At 39.0% G+C, this 12,862-nt stretch overlaps 1 protein-coding gene across 1 annotated transcript; it reads right to left on the bottom strand.

Moving 5' to 3' along the window:
* On the bottom strand, positions 1 to 5,217 carry LOC109962733 (receptor activity-modifying protein 3). The gene is made up of 5 exons (XM_020604700.1): positions 5,023 to 5,217; positions 4,650 to 4,742; positions 3,858 to 3,965; positions 3,285 to 3,438; positions 1 to 1,614 (listed from the first exon to the last, which is right to left on the bottom strand). Exons 1-5 carry the CDS (start codon positions 5,057 to 5,059, stop codon positions 1,368 to 1,370), a joined length of 639 nt encoding a protein of 212 aa, XP_020460356.1. The 5' UTR covers positions 5,060 to 5,217; the 3' UTR covers positions 1 to 1,367.
* Between the last annotated feature and the right edge of the window lie 7,645 nt (positions 5,218 to 12,862).

Raw genomic sequence — 12,862 nt, 5'->3', positions numbered from 1 at the left:
CACAGTAGATTATGAGATTATTGTGAGCACTCGCTCTAATCTCTAGTCTAAATTTTGCATTAATCTTGAAACCACATTTTAATCCCAACACAAAACAGGACAGTTTGCTTTATATTAAAAAGAGCCCTGACATTTAAGGTTTGAAACTCTGGTCCTCACAAAGTTAACACACACAGCAAATGTAAGTGAATGTACTTTGTTTTAGAAATTTTACTCTGCCACCCCAGGAACCCAGATTTGATAACACACTTTTTGTTTGCACTGTACACTTACACACTCACCATCTGTCTTTCTGGTGCCTGCAAAAATCTGACATTTGCTGCCTAGATTAAAAAAAAAAAACTAGTACAAGTTTTAAGAAACAATCTAAAATGTAAGGGAATTCAAATCCTCTAATACAAACAAAAAGACATCATTAATTACAAAACATCCTCAACCATCTCCAGTTATGTAACTTTTATATTCCTGAAAAGACTGTGCCGTTAGTGTTAGCCTAGCAAACAGCTATATTAGCCTGTGAAATCAATACACAACACATTACAAACTTTATTTACTGAAGATAGCAATTCATATATTACAGCAGGTAGTTCAGGGAGTTGATCTGCCAGTGATGTGGTACTCTATAGTATAAACAGCATACTATAGTCAGGCAATATTCATTTTGTCCTCTACTATCAGTGTTTTAGGGAGTTCCCATGCTTAGGTCCCTGAGGTCTAACAAAGGGAGGACTCGGTGCTAAGCATCTTAGACAACAGAGTTCTCTCAGCTTAGTGTTTGGCACTTCCCTGTTGCATCAAGACAATGCCCTTATGCACAAAGCCAGCCAAAACCATGAAGAAATGGGCTTCCCATTTGGTGTGGGAAAACCATTTCTGACCTCAGCCAGCACCTTTGTAATGACATGGAACTGGCCAATGTCAGTGGATGATCAGGCCAGTGACATTTCCACATTGGTGGAAGGGTGTTATAGCACCAGATTAATATCTCTGGCTTTAAAATGACATAATCAGCAATCACATTCTGATGTGACGTTATTGCGTCCACATACTTTTGGCCATGTAGTGTGCCAAGCATCTGCTGATGTCTGTGAGTCAAAGACAGTTATGGACTGTGAAGCAGCAGCAAAACACCAAACATTATATGGCCATTTTAAAGTTTTATCTATAAAAGTGAAGAAATTTCAATAAGCTCATATTTAGACTTAGTGTTTGTCCTTATTTCATAGCTTCATAACTTAACTTTTAGTTTACGACCAAACTGACATACACAATAAAAGCATATGCAGCACTTTCTGGAGCAGTTTTTTATATATAACATGTACAGCGACTTGAAGTGTTGTGGGATGATAGCGCAAGTGTAACAAGACTCACTCTTGGAACTTACTTTTCCAAACTACCACATAAACCAGGATGGGGATGAGGCTCACAGAGATGAGTGTGAGGGTGATCACCAGCGAGTGAGGGGCATCCTCAAGCAGCAGCAGCTCCTCAGTACAGTTCTGGAAGTAGTGGGAGTGGATGACGAGAAAGAAGTCTTGGATATTGGAGTTTGGGTAATAGCAGCCAGCCAAAACAGACAGCTGCTCCAAGCACAGTGTTAGCTCGTGGTAGGGTCTATAAGAGATAAAGAAAATATTGTGTTATTAATGAGCCTGGAGGCTTAGGTATCCACAAAAGCATGAACAGGGACTGAACTCAGAAGAGAAGAACCAGGTCCAAGAATGACTGCTTAATTTAAAAAGTATTGGTTTAAGGGATTGTTTGAACAAAGAGAAGTTTGTTTTCTTTATATTCTACAGTGAACTGATGCTCGCTTCATAAGAAGACACTGTTCTTGTGAAACTTGATATCCTACTTTTGAAATAAAACCCTGTAGTTGGACTGTGAAAAACAACAGCGTGGCGCCTCTGCCCCTGACTAATACTGAGATGGTTGCGGTTGAACAATTTCCTGTTTGAACACAAACAGAGAAGAAATCATTGAAGTTGTGGAAGGGTGGGCTGGGAGAGGCACACCCAGCCTTAATAATGGACATTTCCCTGTGCCACTTGCAATTGTCATGGATCCGCACCTACTCATTTTTTGACAACTTTAGACTGTTTATCTATTTTTTCCAACTTTCCCACCACATCTGGGACATTCAGTCTCAAGTGCATTGGTTCTTACTGAAAATATCTTTAAAATGGCTCACAAACAGGAGCAAATAGTGATTATCAAGACAAAAATAATAAAACAAAAGATTTTGTTGAAAACAACAACTTGGTAGTTATGTTTAGAGCCAAAAAGAGATTGAATGAAGATTTTCAGGGATTGTTTGTGATAAGATCAGGTGAAGGGTCACAGAAGGAAATCTGATCCTAAAACTTGTACTAAATTAAAGCTTATGTGTTTTTCAGTGGGTGGAGTCCAATTCTCTGGGAAATAGTTTTAAATGATTCAGTTATACAGACCAAATAATATTTTTACTCATATTTAAATATACATTGTGTTTTGACTTTTGTTGTTGGTTCTGTGTTTTGATGTTTTCATCAAGCTACATATATACTCAAGTCTGGGTAAAACCACTGGCAGACCATATGTAGTAGACCATTTGGTGTATGCTATTTTGAGAAGGCGGCAAGTAAAATAAACTTATTTCTTCTCCCGCCTCATTTTCAGACATTGAATATATGTTATGTTGTTTAAAATTGTAGCGTATATTCCTTGTACAGTTTTGTGTTGGAAATGTACACTGCAGTGATTACATTATGAATCAAAACTGAGTTATTGAAGGAATTATCATCTCGCTTTTTGAGTTTCTTTAAATGAGTGCAACAGCGCCCCTCTGGGATATAACAGCTGGTAAGTGTTAGTCAGCGTGTGGTCAAAAGGGGCTGTAAGAAGATTTGAAATCCAACGAAGCACGTTGTGATTTTATTTATTTCTTTGTAAGCTGGTGTGTATAAATACAACTGAATTAACTTGAGTCAGAGTAAAAAGGATCTATTGTAGCTGCCAAGCTTTTAGTAAAAGCTCACAGAGAAAACGGATGCAAAGGAACTAAAAAACATCAGCTTCTTGAACTGAGATGATTTGTTAGATAATTACTACTGCTATAATTTTTATAATAATAAAAAAAAACTTTATATTAATGATAACTAGTTGTTTCTGAAAACTGTATTTACAAAGTTCCTGGAAGTATAACAGATGGAAATAAAAGTATTAAAAATGATCAAAAGTAGAGACAAAAAAAAAAAAAAAATATAAAAACCTACGTAATTCTAGAGATACACAGTACATCTTACTTGATGATGTTTTCCAGGTCACACCAGTTTTCTGTGCTGACTTCCATCATTTTCTTGGAGAAATGTGTACCACAGATGCTGCGGCTGAATTCCACCTGCATGTACTCATTGCACCGTATCCCTGAGTAGTTCGTTTCCTGGTCCTGAAAACTCTCTGCAGAGTAAGGACAAGATGCTTCTGATGTACATGAACTAACAGGCACATGTGAATATCGGACAGCATCCAAGGTTATAGTTTTAAATTGCTTACTCAAAGGTTCCTGCTGCATAAAATTGGACCTTTTCATAGATTTTCTGTGATACGCTGCTTTATTTAGTAGAGGGCTTCTTTGTTTTTTCTGATTTCCTGAAGTTATGAACTCATTCGGTATCAGTAGTGCATGTTTTTGTATTTCGCCACTTCACACACACACACACACACGCACACACACACACACACACACACACCACATACTGTAGTTTCACAGTGTTTCAGCTGTATGCAGTAATGAGAACTTAAGTACAGGAAATTTAAAGGCACTAATAAGGAGGGGGGATTTCCTCTCTTTGTGCAGAATAAGCGGAACAACTCACCATCGTCCTCCTTGGGAAAGGATGTTTGGTTGTTTTGTAGTTCATCGTCGATGTGACTCTTTATGTTGTTGTACAATCTGGATGTCACATTGCCTGCTTCTATCGTACCTGAAGGCAAAATGTCTTTAATTTATTTGAGTAAAGTTCTCCATGTTTGGTGAATAAATGATCTTACATCGACACAATGGGTTTCATAAAACCACTCCTACTTTCAGATTCAGGCTAAAGAGTCACGTACTACTGACTTAAGAGAATCTGTAGCATTCAGCAGTTTTCTTTTCCTGTGTGTGGATGAAGTTAGATTAAATAAATAAAACCAGCAACTATTCTAATAATTGAGAAACATTTAATAATCCTTTCAGTCATTTTTTAAGACAAAAATTTTGTGGGGGGGAGCAAAAATTTCTGGATTGTCCGAATAGCTAATTTGAAAAACAACTGATCAATTAATTATTTATAAAAATTCTATAAATACTTGTTTTCTGCAGTCTTAAACAAAATTAATGGGTCATATTTGTCCTTTTACCACAGGGAAAAAAACACTTGTTTCACTTTAGAATCAAAATGCTTAAATCTGAGTGATGCAAAATGACTTGCACAGTTTGCACCTCTGTATTTTCTGGTTTTCTTTGTCTTGTATGATGATGGATAAAATAGTTTGGAATGTTTGTTGAGGAGAAAAAGCAGCTTGAAGAGACTCTTTCAGGCTCGGGGATACAGGCCTTTAAACACTGGCAAATTGACAATGAATCTAATCATTAATTGTAGCTCTAATAAAGGAAAAGGTCTCACTGTTATATTCCGTGGACACGCTGAACGTTTGGTTCCCCTCAGCTTTGCTCAGCTCTTCCTTAGTTCGGTTGGCTTTTTGTGACTCCACAACACCTGTGGACACGCATTCAAACAAAGCTCTTCAACATCACATGAACAACTCCGGCACAGCCTAAAAGACTTTCACACCGGCCTTTTGTTTGCTGCCAGTAAAACTAAGATGCCTTCTGCCTTTTTTCCCATCAGTCATGTGCACAGGGCAAACAAAGGACACTCGTGGAAAAAAAAAAAACAACAGGAAATTCTAAGACTAAAGCATCACTGATCCCATATAAAAGTGAAGAGGTTGTGTGTGTGTGTGTGTGTGTGTGTGTGTGTGAGGCCAGATACATACCAAGGAAAAGAAAAGTGAAGAGCAGGTAGAGGATCATGGTAGACGGCGCTGAGCGAGTGGCAGAGACCTCCAGTCCGGTCTGTGGCCTGAGGTTAAGTCCAGGGACTGAGAGCTGAGCACGCCAACAAGCCCAACCCTCACACTGCTCACTGAGTATGCATGTGAGTGCTCATGCTCTGGTGAAAGTGAAACATTTCTGATAAACTGGCCGAGTGATAGAACAATGATGAGGGCAGGGGTAAAAATCTAATTGTGAACTAATGCTTGCAGGTGGAGGGTACACAGTGCGGGGGGTGTGCAACAATTATTTTTATTCTTGATTAATCTGTTGATCATTTTCTTACATTTTGCAATACACTATACAAAATGTCAAAAACAGTAGAATTGTCCAGAGCATTTTTCCAGAGTTATCAGCATCCGTAGATATGAGGCTGTGTCCAAAATCCAAAGATATCTGAAAACAGCACTTCCTTACAAAGGAGAAGCTGCAGCCAGAGAATTTCAGGCTTCATCAGTCACCAAAACATTGGCAGTTAATTATCTGTTGATTGAGTAGCAAAAATATTTATATTTAGCCTGAGAATAAATACAAGGGCTCTGCTAACATTGCGCAATATAATTAGAGACTGCATTTTACTTTTTAGTCATTACACTAAAATCACAATTTATCAGTTATAGAGCTAAAGAGAGTAATCAGTCAAATAGATGATTGACGGAAAAAAATTCATCTAAGTTTGTTACAGCAGTAAGGTTTAGTAAACACCGGTTTCTTGCAGATCCGAAAGTCCTTGTTTTATCGGTTGCAGATGATTCAGCATGTCCTCAGTCCTGTATCTGCTGACATAAACATGATACTGTGCATCTCTTGGACTGGTGGTAACGTGGGTGAAGGGGGTGGCACGGCCCAGTTCACCGTTCTTCCGCAGATAGTCAGTGAAAACACTAGAAGGATTTCCTCCATTTAGCCCACACAGACGGCGCTGAAATCAGGAAGCTGTTGCAGCATGAAATAACAAAGTGCCTCAGACACATAAACAACATCTCAGAGAACACGCTCACAGTGAGGCTGCAGTGACAGAAACACTCCCTACGCTCTCTTGTAGTTTGTGCAATCTTTGTTGATTTACACAAATTTTGGGGGGAAATGTGGCGTAAGTTTAAATTTGACAGGACTGTGCATTTGCCTCACACACTAAGTATAAAAAGCAACAACTTCCTGTTTTTTGGGGATTTTAATGTGCAGGATGTCAGAGGTTTTATAATGGCTTCTGTGTACAACTCAGCCCGTGGAGACAGGAAACTGTGTTGTGGCATTCAGGCTTTGCTGCACACTGAAATATATTTAGGGACATTGTTGGAACTCGGAAGGGCCAGTTAAGGATGTGTGGCAACTAAATGATATCGTGGCTATACCATATCATACCGTATGTCACAGCGATGCTGTCTGCAGCAGACAGAGTAGACTGAAGGACAAACCGGTATGTGGTGTCGCAGGTTTTTTAAATAAACTGCTATTTTTCATCAAAATGCCCAAATGAAATATAAAATTTTCAGTTTTCCACCACTGTATATGTGAGAGCTTGAGTATTTTGCTTGTAGGAGCTGTAAATATTGTGGTTTTTGACATGTCACAACTGTTCTTTACTTGATATTACTGATGCTGACATACTTTTTATTATGCATTTTCAAATGTGCTACATATAGACGTAACAAGTGAAAGGAAGAACCTGAATACCTGAGCGGTCTCCAGGATGACAGAGCCCCCGTCCACAGGGCACCAGGGGTCACTGACTGGTCTGATGAGGATGATCATGGTGTGAATCAGATGCTGTGGCCTTCCCAGTCACCAGGTCTCAGCCCAGTTGAACAGCTATGGGAGATGTTGGAGTGACGTGTTAGACAGCGTCTCCACCACCATTATTAAATCTGTCGGGAGAACGGTGTCCCTCCCTCCAGTAGAGTCCAGAGATTTGGAGAGTCAGTGCAATAAACTACTACAGACTGCTCTGGCTTATATGTGAAATACTGAGGAAGACACTTTCCTTAGACAGATTGTAATAGCATCACAACATTATTTTGTCATAGTGTTCAGATTGTAATAGCATCACAACATTATTTTGTCATAGTGTTTATGCCTAGATCTTAACAGGACCACACATCAATACTTCATTTGTCCTGTAGCACTGAAGTAGCAAAAATGTATAATCTTTTTAATCAGACCGTTTCAGTTTTTATTATTATTTAGTTAAAATGTTTAATTTAGGCAATGTCCTTGTACATTTCCCCATGTTTAGACAACACTGGAGAACTTTGGCTTCTTTAGTTAAAAAAAAACAAAAAAAACATTTCTTTAATTTAGGTTAAAAAAGGAAGTTGTAGTTTTAATACTGATTCCTATCTTATCACTAGCTTTCATATTGCAACCTTTCAACAGGACTTGGCCAGTATTTTACACTTTCAAGGAAACGGGTATTTTCATAGCCCTACTTCCTCTGAGTACTTCTCCAAACTGAGATCTCTGTCACCCGCTCAGCCTTATCAGGTTCACTGTGCCACATCTAACACCTTAGCCCACAAACAGCAGAAGAGCGCTGCGACACATCACAGACTGAGTTGTAAATTAATATTTTGTGAGTCAGTTCATCCTCGAGATGTTAAAATAAGCAGCTGCTCAGTAGTTCAAAAGAATATTGTCGCCTGTGCCACTAGATACGATACAGGTTTTCTCACCATCTCTGCACAAACCCAGAGTTGCTGCCATTTTGTCTTCACACCTTCAGATTGTGTTGTTTCAGAATTGTATAGTCAGACTTTAAGAAACTCAGACTAGTTGCTTTGTAATGGGGATTGCAGATGATAAAACTCATTGTTATACCTGGTGCTTAGTCCTGAAGAAGCTATCCTGAGCTGAACCTGCTAGGAAGTTGTTTTAATTTATAACTGCATGCCTTTACCTACACACTGTGCCTCTAAACATCAGTGTTTACAACAACAACATTCCTTTGGCTTGTTTCTAACTTGGATCAGCTGAAATCTGCCAAGTCCAACAAACTATACAGGCTTTTAAACATTTTTTGTAATTTGCAAACTTTATTTTTCCCTTTTTGTTTTATTTAAACAACATGGAGGGTTTCACTTGTGCATTTAAGTGGTAAATTCATAAATAAATAATCAGGAATATTAAAAGGAGTTTAACTGCTGTTTGGAGCTGCATAACAAAATTAACTGCTGCTTGCACATGTCGCATCCTTCAGCATGTCCCCTTGTAAAACACATGCAAACGCCACAGGTAATACTTTACTGGTATCAGTGAGAGGGACTCACTTTGGGAAAAGTACACTGTGTGGACAAGCCAGCTACTCTCAGTGGCCACTTTATTAGGTATAGGCAAGTTGAAATCAATCCAAGAGCCCTGTCACAAAGTCAGCCTTAAATTTATCATGCTTAGTTTTTTATGTTTTTGGAATTGTATACATTTAATTATGTTTCTTGCTAAAGCGGTGTTGTACTGGACAGCATTATACCGAGAGAGGTTTCTAACGTCCTCCCTGTTTACAGATATAAGATTGGCAGAATATCTGTTTAATGCAGTTTAGTACAACGGCCTGTGTAAAACAGAATTTAAAAGTAACAACAGTGTCAGCAAAAAAGTTATACTGATCGTAATACTAGTCTTTAATGCCAGATAATTTGGTTTTGCACCGATGGTTGGTCAAAACAAGATGTTTGAAGGTGCCATTTATTAGATTATTCAGTAATAAAAATAATGGGTGCAGCCCTACTCTTACTGCTTAAATTGTTAATTTACCCATTTACTACTACAGTTAATGCTAATGATAATATTTTAAACACATACATGTAATATTAATATAGCATTTAGTGTTAGAAATAAATTAAGCGTATCTAATGTAGCATGCTACAACGTACCGCACCGTGCATTAAAAGGCAGAATGTGGAGAGCAAAATGTAGGTTTATAATCAGATTTACACAAAGTCAAACAAGAAAATAAAAACTAAAATCTGAAACAGATTACACTGTAACTGTCTTCCCCAAACTTAGGGTCGTGACCCAGAATGTGTCACGGACCTGTTTTAGTTTGGTCACACGGTGAAATGCTTTGAAATGCGGATTCATTTTCCTAATAAAAATAGTAGAAGAGCGCTCGTCTTTCTACATGGGTCTGTCAGCTCGGACACCGAGTTTGGGTCCATCTCTCCTAAACCTCATCTCGGCAGGCGAAGTTCATCGGTTTTCCTCATGTGCCAGTAGGTTTTTCTCCTAGACCACCTAGACGTTATGCAGCCTGTACAGATATTCAACAGGCCGTCTTAGCTGAAGCAACACTGCTGGTGCACACCTTAAAGGACAAGGCCAGCCACTTTCTATATTAACAATATATTACACAGAGATTAAAACCAACAATGATTTGCATCCACTCGCTGTTAATGTCTGTAAATCTGTCAGTCCTGGATTATCCTATTCGTCTGTGCCACAGACCTCACCTGCATTGCTGCAAAAACCAGTGGATCTTTAAAGCTGTTGTTTGATTTTTCTAAGCTAAATAGTTCAAAGTAATAATCACAGCTTGATGTGAGTGGGAGGTGAATCATTTTAGAAAAAAAAAAGCCACTATGCCAAGGAGTAAATTGTTATTCAGCCTGAATGTTCACAGGTTGAACAGTAGGTCACTGGTTTCACATCAGTTTACAGGAACCACACATAGAAACAAATAAGAAGGGCAAAGCCACATGTTAAGGAAACCACAGCGTTGATCAAGGATTGTCAACATCTGTGCCCAGCTGTCAACATGCCAAACAGATCAGAGCAACCCTTTGCACACTTCTCTCATGGTACTTTGCCAACGTTTGAGCAAACACTGCGGTTTGAGGCTCTTAATCGTTAACATCTCCATGGTGGTCAGGTTACAGGTTTGCACTGTGAACAGGTGCATTGGGGTTAATCAGGCAGTTGGGCAAACCCTCATGTACAGACTCATTTATTTTGCCCTGTGTGAGCAGAGAAAGTCGTATCCCTAACCAACTTGGATCAGTTTGGTGAAATGTATTATCAATGGCATGAGCTATATGATTTCTTTCACATTTACATAAATATAAACTGCTCAAGAAAAATAAGGGAACACCTCATCTTTACTGTATGAGACCAAGTTAGTTAAACTTCAGTCTGTCCATTTAGGAAGCATAAGGCATTGTGGGGTCATTGAAATGATGTGATGCACTCCAGCGGCATGTGACGTAACATTAGACAGCTCTTTGGGCCATATATTTCAAACTATATTCCTATATAGGCTTTGGCCTGTACTGTATGTTGATTTTGCAGTAACAGTCAGACAAATCTAGCTAAATCACTTGTAAAAAATGTAGATGGTGTGTGCAGGATTACAGCTGCGGGCGCCACACACAAACCACAACAAAAACAACACAGCACAGATTGCAAACAGTGACACACAGAATTAACACCAGCTATACCCCGTACTGGGCCTTCTTCAGGTTACAGATGGCTTTTGACAACCTCATTATTTATTAATGAAGAAAATTAATGTCATACTGATGTTGCTACCTTTAAACCCCTGGATGCCATTAACACAGCATCGCTCCATTCATTACAGAAGACGGCTCGTCATTCAGCTGTAATCAAAGGTCCGAGGTCGTGACTGACGGCCACTGGAAGCCAGCATACCAGTGTTTTCATTAATAATGTCAGTTAGTTGCTTATTAAATGCAGCATGAAGAGAGTCAGAGCAGCATACTGTTATTAGCACAATGGACATAAATGCAACAAAATGGACAGACACACCACACACATACACATACTGTAAATAATAGAGGCCCAACAACAGAGCCTAGTGGCACGCCTTTACAGTAAGCATCAAACCATTGTTGTTTAAGCTTATAAACTGCAGTTTGACCCACAGTATTAAAAATTTAAGAAGTCAATAAAAAGAGTGTTTCCATATACATTACATAGTCGGCTGTATCATGCAGTATTTTACACAAACTGTGGCTGCAACACGGAAGCAAAAACCTGCCTGCTGAAGTAAATATGAGTCCATAAGGGTGGAGCATTGTGAACTAACTATTCTGGGTTTTTGTAATAATGGTACTTGAAATTGCACTATAAACATAGTCTTCTTGTAACTAGTCATACATATGAAGACACTTTGTCAATTTGTAAATCAAAATGAATCAAAGGCAGTTTGGGTTGGGGGTCACAGAAATCAGTCCTCCCATGAATCAAACCTATACACTGAGGAAACATTCCCTTTTCCATCAGCTGTCTGAGCAAAATACTGACAAAATATTCTGTATTTTATTTTATGATGTTTTTTAACTTGAGGGAAATGCCTAGTATTTAACACGTGGTAGAAAACATGACTTTTGAGCAAGCCTGCATTTTAAATAAAACTAAATAAATTAGTACACTGTTCTTTAATATACTTACAGAGTAGAAAATTCTATATTGGGCTAAATCACATTTAGTCTCACCTCTATCATGTTGATATTTAACATCCTTAGTTGAGTTCAGAGTGAACAACAGCGACGCCAGGTCACAGATTAATTTGGCTTTCAAAGTTTCTCGCATCGGCTCATGTCGGCTGTGAAATGAGAGACTGGTTTCCGGTACTGTGCACCTCACTGCAAAACAACTGCAGGACAGAACGACCCTCTCTTCTCAGGGATTTCAACATTGTCCTTATTTTATTATGTGTTTTTATTGAAAGAAAAATTACAGGTTTAATAATTTTAGTCATTTGAGTCATTTTCAAACAGGCACCAGCAGTCTGTTTGGTCTTGCCTGCTCTAACCAGCGCTCCAGTTAGTTGACTGAGTGGTTGAGTGGTTCAACCCTTATGTGGCTCGGTTGCCCCACAAACAGTCATACAACCTCAAAAGGAGTCAAGGAAGGGTTGTTAGGTTGTTCAGGGTTTTGTACTAGTCAGCAGCCACACCCATATGTTTTTGCACACTTGTTTGCTACTATAATCTCCAGCTTGATGCTGTGAGCATCTTCTGTCCATTTCCCTGAATTATATCTGCTCATAGTTTGGACTGTGAAAGGGAACACACTAGCAGCACTGTACAGCAGATGGAACGTGACTAATGATAATTGAAAAGATGTGCAGTTACAGTGCTTAGACGTACAGCGTGGTTGATGATAAACATCAGCTGACTGGAAACATCACTTTGCAGATCAGGATGCAATTGCAACTTTACTTGATAAGATTTGAAACTAAAGGCAGATCATAAATGACCCACAACATGTGTCTCAATGATGTGAAAAGTTTCATGCTCGCATCCTTCAGTGCAACTACTGATGATGCAAATAACCAGTTTGGGGGTATGCCAAGGTCAGCACCACACAGAGCTCGTTTCATTGGCTGGTGGTTAAGGTTTACCCTGCAGGCTTGTTTTTAAAAGTGCCAGCTTCTCAAACTCTATCACAGAGACAGGAAGCAGACTTGGCACCTCAAATAGCACAGGTAAGATAACTTAAGAGAATCTGGCAGGTATGAAATGTAATTGTGACATCACAATTAGAACATCACAGTCAGCAGTAGTAACTGTAGCAATGTGGTTGTGGCTCATTGTAATCAGAGCCCAGACTCATTCATATGGTTTAATACATTTATACATGAGTCCTTCCAGAGCTGTTGAGCACCCGCAGGCTTCCTAAAGCTCTTAGATCAACTCATCTGGGCTTATTGGAAGTCCCAGGGACTAGATATAGACCTAGATATAAACGGTGGTGGGACCGAGCCTTTACAGTTACTGCTCACAAGTTATGGAACAGTTTGCTGCCTAAACTACACTCAGTACCAGG

This window comes from Monopterus albus, unplaced genomic scaffold (genome assembly GCF_001952655.1).
Source record: "Monopterus albus unplaced genomic scaffold, M_albus_1.0 scaffold67.1, whole genome shotgun sequence".
Classification (NCBI taxonomy): Eukaryota; Metazoa; Chordata; class Actinopteri; order Synbranchiformes; family Synbranchidae; genus Monopterus; species Monopterus albus.
Note: the sequence above shows the minus strand (reverse complement) of the source record. Positions and strands in the feature narration are given on the sequence as shown.

What these genes read in the sequence shown, in the direction of transcription:
- LOC109962733 (XM_020604700.1), bottom strand. Translation starts at nt 5,059, where the DNA reads ATGATCCTCTACCTGCTCTTCACTTTTCTTTTCCTTG. An exon ending in CGTGTCCACGGAATATAACA is followed by an intron (nt 3,966 to 4,649) that starts GTGAGACCTTTT and finishes TTTTGCCTTCAG; the next exon opens with GTACGATAGAAGCAGGCAAT. An exon ending in CTTTCCCAAGGAGGACGATG is followed by an intron (nt 3,439 to 3,857) that starts GTGAGTTGTTCC and finishes CTTACTCTGCAG; the next exon opens with AGAGTTTTCAGGACCAGGAA.